Source organism: Siphateles boraxobius, unplaced genomic scaffold (assembly GCF_051911475.1).
Source record: "Siphateles boraxobius isolate OS27281-9 unplaced genomic scaffold, OSU_SipBor_1 19, whole genome shotgun sequence".
NCBI classification, from domain to species: Eukaryota; Metazoa; Chordata; class Actinopteri; order Cypriniformes; family Leuciscidae; genus Siphateles; species Siphateles boraxobius.
In genome coordinates this window covers 6564497-6572364 of record NW_027508799.1, presented here as the reverse complement: position 1 = coordinate 6572364, position 7868 = coordinate 6564497, and the positions used below count along the sequence as shown (strand labels likewise).

General features: G+C 45.0%; 1 protein-coding gene across 1 annotated transcript; it reads left to right on the top strand.

Annotated features, from left to right (window-relative positions):
- Positions 1-271: 271 nt before the first annotated feature.
- On the top strand, positions 272-1568 carry LOC143742516 (uncharacterized). Its single transcript, XM_077235400.1, has 6 exons — positions 272-414; positions 502-546; positions 627-688; positions 866-924; positions 1012-1046; positions 1137-1568. The coding sequence occupies exons 1-6, from the start codon at positions 382-384 to the stop codon at positions 1419-1421; spliced, it is 519 nt and encodes a 172-aa protein (XP_077091515.1). The 5' UTR covers positions 272-381; the 3' UTR covers positions 1422-1568.
- Positions 1569-7868: the final 6300 nt, after the last annotated feature.

Sequence of the window (7868 nt, the reverse complement as noted above, 5' to 3'; positions counted from 1 at the left end):
CATGATCATGCGTAATAAATCATAACTCATGATGATGTGCTCATCTTAGTTAATGTTTTAATTAAGGTGTTGTTCATCCATGAAGTCATGAATGAAAAATGTTGAACTTGTGTTAGTTCCTGATGATTCATGAGATATTAATGCATGAATGAATGCAGAATTCATGCATGAATTTATGATAATTCATGTACCCTTACCTTAAAGTGTTACCTGCATATCTTATAAATGTGTATTAAACATTTTTTTACGTCTACTAACATGGCTATTTTCAATTTTGCTTTAGATTATGTTATATACAGCTGTGGCCAAAAGGCCAAGCATTTTCACTGCTGTCATTGTCATATGTAATTTACTTATATCTAGGAGATACCTCGACAAGAGATGTCTTGCAGCTGTGGAGTCTTCATTCTAATGGTAGGATCAATGGTTACTATTGATTCTGCAGGTGCCTGGTCAGAATTAAACCCATGTGCAGTTATTAATACATAATTCATGTTGCAGTATGCTCTCCATGTCATCTTGGAGGGAACATTTGACTTTTCAGAGGTGGGTTTTCCAAGCTCATTAAAAAACATTCTGTAAGTTTAAGAATTGTTTGGATAAACTTGTGCTTTTTCCAACTATAGTCAGACATACCAAGTATAAGAAGATGGTGGTCTGCCCTTTTGCTGGAGAAATTCCCACCAAGGTGTTACTTTCTTTCTTTATTTCATTTTTATTGTTACTAGTCCTTTTCTAAAAAAAATAATGACAAGGATGGCAAAATTCCTTTACAGTTAGTGTGACTTTTAGTTGTCATATCTTCATGCAATAAAACTTGATATACTGTATTATTAATGTGTTTTTATGTCATAAATTTATCAAGATCGGTCATGGAAATCCAGCAAAGAAAGAGAAGGCGGACTGACAAGCCACACAAAACTGGTATGATTTATTTTGTTTGAGGTGCTCTATTATTTATAGTAAATGTTGACTGTCATTTATTGACGTTCTTCATTTGTCCCTTCACAGTGGCAACTGTTGACCAAGCCCTGAACATACAGGAGGTATGTATTTGTTATTACTCAATGTATAAAATGCAAGGGAATCATTATAACCACAAGAAGTTCAGATTGTTATGTTTTGTTCATGTATAGCTTCCTCCGCTGGTCCTTCGTGAAATCTTACTGGAGGTTGTGCTTCAAGATGGTGATGTTGCAATTGGCTCCCTTGCCCTCACCTGCAGGTGCTGCAACAGCATTGTGAGGAAAGTTTCCGCCGAGAGGCTCACTTTCGGCGGTTGGACAGTAAGTTTTATTAATGTCACTGTTTGGTTAATCACAGCTCTCTCTCTGTTTTTTCTCAGTTATGTATGGTTGAATATTAAGACAATGATGAGGTCAGCTGACAACTTTTTTTTTTTTTTTTTTCGGGTGTCATGAACTGAAAGCCATTCAGTGAAAATTTCAGAAACCTGTACAGGGTTCCATACAGTCTATCCAGATGTCTCCATTGTGAGACTACATACAAAGACTGTGGCGAAGGCTACAGAGGAAGAGGGCAAAGAGGTGTGTTACAGGGGTTCTATGGCTGTGGATACTCTGGATTCCAAGGATACTGCGGAGACGACGTTACGTTCAGAGTCATTATTCTAAGTAAACAGGTTTTACCTTAATTTAAAGGTCAATACGTTTCACTTTATATATTTAATGTAAGCTACAAATATCACTTAAATATCAGTCATTAAATATATAATATTTTGAAAAATACAGGTGAGGAAGACCAATACAATCATTTTCACCTTTGCTTTACAGTAGGGTTTGGTAACTTTATTGGAAATTGCTATTAATTTTCCTTGTTAATCACCGTTACAACTTGATTTATGTTGTGTTGTTCACACACACAAACAAAACGAAAATAAAACTAATGTAATTATAAATAGTTGAGTAATAAAGTAATTTTACATTTAGTGTAAGGTTTACATTTAGAGAAAAATTGCATGTAGGTAGGAGAGAATATTATAAAATATAATACACACTCACAGGCTATTATATAGAAGATCTGTATCTTATAACATAAGAACGGGAAATTTGGTTTATGAAAGAATTCCTTTTTAAAGAAAATAGGTAGCTGTAGCCTGTTTTTTATTTTGACATAAATGTTGTTGCGATGTAGACATAATAGTAAAAATCAAGGGAAAAAAGAGAAATAATTTAACGCATTTCCGCTTCTGAAAGGGCTTCCGAATCCGTACGGTTTTGACTGGATGGTATGAAAATGCCTAGACCGGTTTGAAAACGCCCAATAATTGGGAAACGCCTTCTTGTTGTTCCGCAGAGACGTATATTTGGAACTGAGTGTGTCAGATAAGAGAGACATACAAAATGTGCAGAGCACTCCGAGGACTGGAGTTGAGAACCACTGTTCTATAAGAACACTGTTCTGTTCACTGTTCTTTGTAGCATGATCCAGGGGATTAAAACGTACAAAATATATTTCAGGCAGGTGGAGTTGGTAACTAATTATAGTAGTAAATGTGTAAAGTTGCATAAAATGGAAATACTCAATAAAGCAAAGAAACACTACCTCAAAAAACTGTTATCTGTGCTGTTGTCCAGTGACTCCAGTTGGAATTTTCACCCCAAAATGGCGGCCGCGCTACCTCTGTTACCAAAAAAGCATTAGAGTTTCGCCTCTATAATCTTTGCCGGAGGTAAGTCTGCTTGTGTTGAGCAAGCGAGCCGTCTGTGGTTAGAGAGCGCTTACTGCTGGTATGAAAGGAGCAAGAAAGTGAAACTTTGCACATGCTAAAGAGAACGTCTGCGCACATCCAAATACTTATTTTAAATGCAAAATTGATTTCCGTTCGCTTGAAATATTTTCTTATCTTTGAGACGAACACTTCATTACAAAGCTCAGTTCACGGGCGTGCGAAATGCCCTTTTGCTAGTGATGTGACATTTGAAGCGAGGCGTCGGAGCTTGTGTCAAACAAAAATGGGCGTGCCAGATGAAGCCGCGATTCGAGGCTTGTGTTGTTAATGTGAAAATCACGTGACTGATGACAAACGAGGCCTCGGTTTGTGTGGATACGTCATCGGTTCTGTCACGAACACACACACAGACAGCGTAGATCCAATTGCAGGTATTTATTAAAAGGGGTAATCCGTACTCACATCCAGTCCAGGCAAGGGTCAAATTCCAACAAAGACAGTCCAAGAATAAACGACAAAACACGAGAAAGAAGCAACAACAGGAATGGAAGTGTGGGGACATTAAACAACGAATCCGTACACATACTAACACAGACAGGGAATATATACACAGATCTAACAAGACTAACAATGAACAGCTGGGAACAATGATGACGGGGAACAGCTGAGTGCAATGAACTGATGAGTGACAGTGACAGACAGAATGCTGGGAAATGAAGTTAATAGTGAAGGACACCGTGATAACGAGGACCTCTAGTGGACACCTGGGGAACACAAACCCAACACTGTGACATAACCCCCCCTCTATGGAGCGGCTACCAGACGCTCCAAGACAAAACACACAACACAAGAGTTCAGGAGGGAGGTGGAATGGTGGAGGATCAGGGGGAGGGATGGGGGGCCAGGTCCATGAAAGGGAACAGAAACAGGGGGTGATGGTTTAGCCGGGGGCCAGGGCGAAGCAGACAGTCCATCGGGCGGCCAGGGCGAAGCAGACAGTCCATCGGGCTGCCAGGGCGGAGCAGACAGTCCATCGGGCGGCCAGGGCGAAGCAGACAGTCCATCGGGCGGCCAGGGCGAAGCAGACAGTCCATCGGGCGGCCAGGGCGAAGCAGACGACCCATCGGGCGGCCAGGGCGAAGCAGACGACCCATCGGGCGGCCAGGGCGAAGGAGACGACCCATCGGGCGGCCAGGGCGAAGCAGACGACCCATCGGGCGGCCAGGGCGGTGAAGACCCCTCGGGCGGCCAAGGCGGTGAAGACCCCTCGGGCGGCCAGGGCGGTGAAGACCCCTCGGGCGGCCAGGGCGGTGAAGACCAGGGCGAGGGCGACCATGGCACAGGAACAGCAACAGACACCGGTTCATGCACTGGAACAGGCACTGGCTTTGGAACAGACATTGGCTCCAGCTCTAGAACAGGCACTGGCTCTGCCTCCGGCTCTGGAACAGGCACTGGCTCTGCCTCCGGCCCTGGAACAGGCATTGGCTCTGCCTCCGGCTCTGGAACAGGCATTGGCTCTGCCTCCGGCTCTGGAACAGGCATTGGCTCTGGAACAAGCACTGGCTCTGTCTCTGGCTCTGGAACAGGCACTGGCTCTGCCTCCGGCCCTGGAACAGGCATTGGCTCTGACTCCGGCTCTGGAACAGGCATTGGCTCTGCCTCCGGCTCTGGAACAGGCATTGGCTCTGGAACAAGCACTGGCTCCGTCTCTGGCTCTGGAACAGGCACTGGCTCTGCCTCTGGAGCAGCAGCCACCAGCTCAGGAACTGCAAACACCGGCTCAGGAACAGTCACTAGAACAGAAATGGTAACAAGGACAGACACAAACACAGAAACAAACACTGGCTCGGGCGCTGGAACAGGCGCTGGCTCTGGAACAGACATTGGCTCCAGTTCTGGAACAGGCCTTGGCTCTGCCTCCGGCTCTGGAACGGGCACTGGCTCTGCCTCCGGCTCTGGAACGGGCACTGGCTCTGCCTCCGGCTCTGGAACGGGCACTGGCTCTGCCTCCGGCTCTGGAACGGGCACTGGCTCTGCCTCCGGCTCTGGAACGGGCACTTGCTCTGCCTCCGGCTCTGGAAAAGCAGACACTGGCTCCGGCTCTGGAACAGGAGACACTGGCACCGGCTCTGGAACAGGAGACACTGGCATGTCCAGGATCCGAGCCAGACGCTCCAGATAGTCCAGCATTGCCTTGGCGGCCACACGAATGGGCATCTCTTGATCTGTCTCAAACTGGGCAGACGGGACGTGAACAGTCTCTGGCTGGGTAGACGTGACGTGACCATTCTCTGACTGGGCAGACGTGACATGAACAGTTTCTGGCTGGGCAGACGGAACGTGAACAGTCTCTGACTGGGCAGACGGGACGTGAACAGTCTCTCGCTGGGCAGACGTGACGTGAACAGTCTCTCGCTGGGCAGACTTGACGTGAACAGTCTCTCGCTGGGCAGACTTGACGTGAACAGTTTCTCGCTGGGCAGACGTGACGTGAACAGTGTCTCGCTGGGTAGACGTGACGTGAACAGTCTCTTGCTGGGCAGACGGGACGTGAACAGTCTCTCGCTGGGCAGACGGAACGTGAACAGTCTCTCGCTGGGCAGACGGAACGTGAACAGTCTCTCGCTGGGCAGACGGAACGTGAACAGTCTCTCGCTGGGCAGACGGAACGTGAACAGTCTCTCGACCACCTCCTCCACTGCGACCTCCACGGGTCCCGCGAAACTTGACTAATCGGGTACCCTTAAATAACTCCCTTCTCTCCCGCTCGATAGCTGGGGAGGAGATGTTAAAAAACATACCGCTGGATCTGAGTTTGACGGATTCGTTCTGTCACAAACACACACACAGACAGCGTAGATCCAATTGCAGGTATTTATTAAAAGGGGTAATCCGTATTCACATCCAGTCCAGGCAAGGGTCAAATTCCAACAAAGACAGTCCAAGAATAAACAACAAAACATGAGAAGAAGCAACAACAGGAACGGAAGTGTGGGGACATTAAACAACGAATCCGTACACATACTAACACAGACAGGGAATATATACACAGATCTAACAAGACTAACAATGAACAGCTGGGAACAATGGTGACGGGGAACAGCTGAGTGCAATGAACTGATGAGTGACAGTGACAGACAGAATGCTGGGAAATGAAGTTAATAGTGAAGGACACCGTGATAACGAGGACCTCTAGTGGACACCTGGGGAACACAAACCCAACACTGTGACAGGTTCGGTTTGAGTGTCGTTTCCTGATAAAGGGGGTTCGAAACTCGCGCCACCTTGTGGGTGTTGTCAGGAGTAGTAGAAGCAGTTGTAGTAGTGTCAGCGAGTCAGAGTTAGAGAGTTGTTTCATCGTCGTTGTTGTGCATTATATGTGTTAGGGCTGTATATTATTACATTATATCAGGTTATATTAGTTATAGTATATTGTTAGTATTAGTTATAGTAGCTATATTATAGTATTGTTATATTAATTAGATAAGATTATTTGGATTGCTTTAGATTTTTGGATTTGGACTGGACTGCTTTTTGATTTGGATTGCCCTTTTGGAATTGTTTGCTTTTTGTGACCTCTTCCTTTTTCCTTGTAATGGAGCCAGCAAGAAAGAGGAAATCCTCCCCTGTCTGGGAGTTTTTTGAAATGGTTGCTCATAATAAGGTACAAACACAATGTGTATTATTATTATTATTTTACTGTCTTGATATAATAATCCTCACTATATGGCTGTATTATATTTCATGTCTATTCATTTATGTTTCACGGTGAAAAGCTTGCTGTGCCTAAAGGAGCTGACATACAGTAATAACACCTCCTCCATGCTCAGGCATTATCGAGCACTGCACGAGCATGCACAAACTACTAACCATCCACACAGTAGTCAAAGTAATTGATAATAATCATTAAAAAAACATTATTTAAATAATGATTTAGGCTCCTACAATACACCTGCATTTTATTTTATTATAGATTCCAAAAAAGAAATGGTGAATGAGGCCCTGGTGAACATGGTCATCAAGGACTCCCAACCCTTTTCCATTGTGGATGATGATGGGTTTAGGGAGCTCCTGCATGTGTTGGATCCTACTTATGTGATCTTAGACAAGGAGGCTAAGGAGAAGGCCAGAGAGCAGTTGCGGAAAGTCCAGGCTATAAGCCTTACCTCTGACATGTGGACATCGCTAAACATGGATGCCTACCTAGCAGTAAAGTTAAGTGCCTGGTAACTGATGCTGCAGCCAACATGATAGCATGTGTACGATCACTGAATGTTAGGCATGCGATATGCATTGCACATGGACTAAACCTTATTGTGAGGAAATCTTTTGATGACATCAGTAGCTTCAATGACATTCGAACCAAATGTAGGAAACTTGTGACCTATTTCCGAACCAGCACTACAGCAAAAGAGAGACTGGCCCAAGTACAGGAGCAGATGAAGAGACCAGTTCTGAAAATGATAATTGAAGTGGACACTCGCTGGAACAGCACTTATAACATGCTGGAACGTCTCTATCAGCTGAGAGAGCCAGTGGGGGCAGCCCTGGCCTCTCTAAAGACCGACATCACCCCTCCTACAGCCCTGGAGTATCAGGCAGTCCAGGATGCTTTACATGTTCTTGCCCCTTTCCGCCAGGCTACAGTAGAGCTTTCGGGAGAGAAAAGGGTGTCTGCCTCCAAAGTGATTCCTTTGATGAAGATGCTTAAACATGCTGTAACGAGTAAGCTAGAAGGCCTGAAGTCCAAACTAACAAGGCAGCTGGGTGACAGCCTTGTAAGGAGGGTCAGGGAACAAGCAGTACAATTAGAATCAATAAGTGTGATGACCATACCCACGTTATTGGATCCCAGATTTAAAAAACTAGGATTCTTAAGTCAAAGGAAACTGCAAGAAGGCGTATCAAGATTAAAATCTGAATGCGCTACTGTAATCAGAAGTTCTGGTCTCCATTCTGCTTCCACCAATACACCCCCAACTCAGCTGCCAGCCTCTTCAGAAGCAGGTCAATCCACAGACAAAAGTAAGTAGTATATGTCTTTGTTGTGTGAATGTTCAAATTAGTGATTAGTACTGTGAACCATTGTTAATGGAGTATTTTTTCTTGGTACCTCTATTATTAGGTGACCTTTGGCATCTGCTGGATAGAACGGTTGAAGACAGTAGAAGGA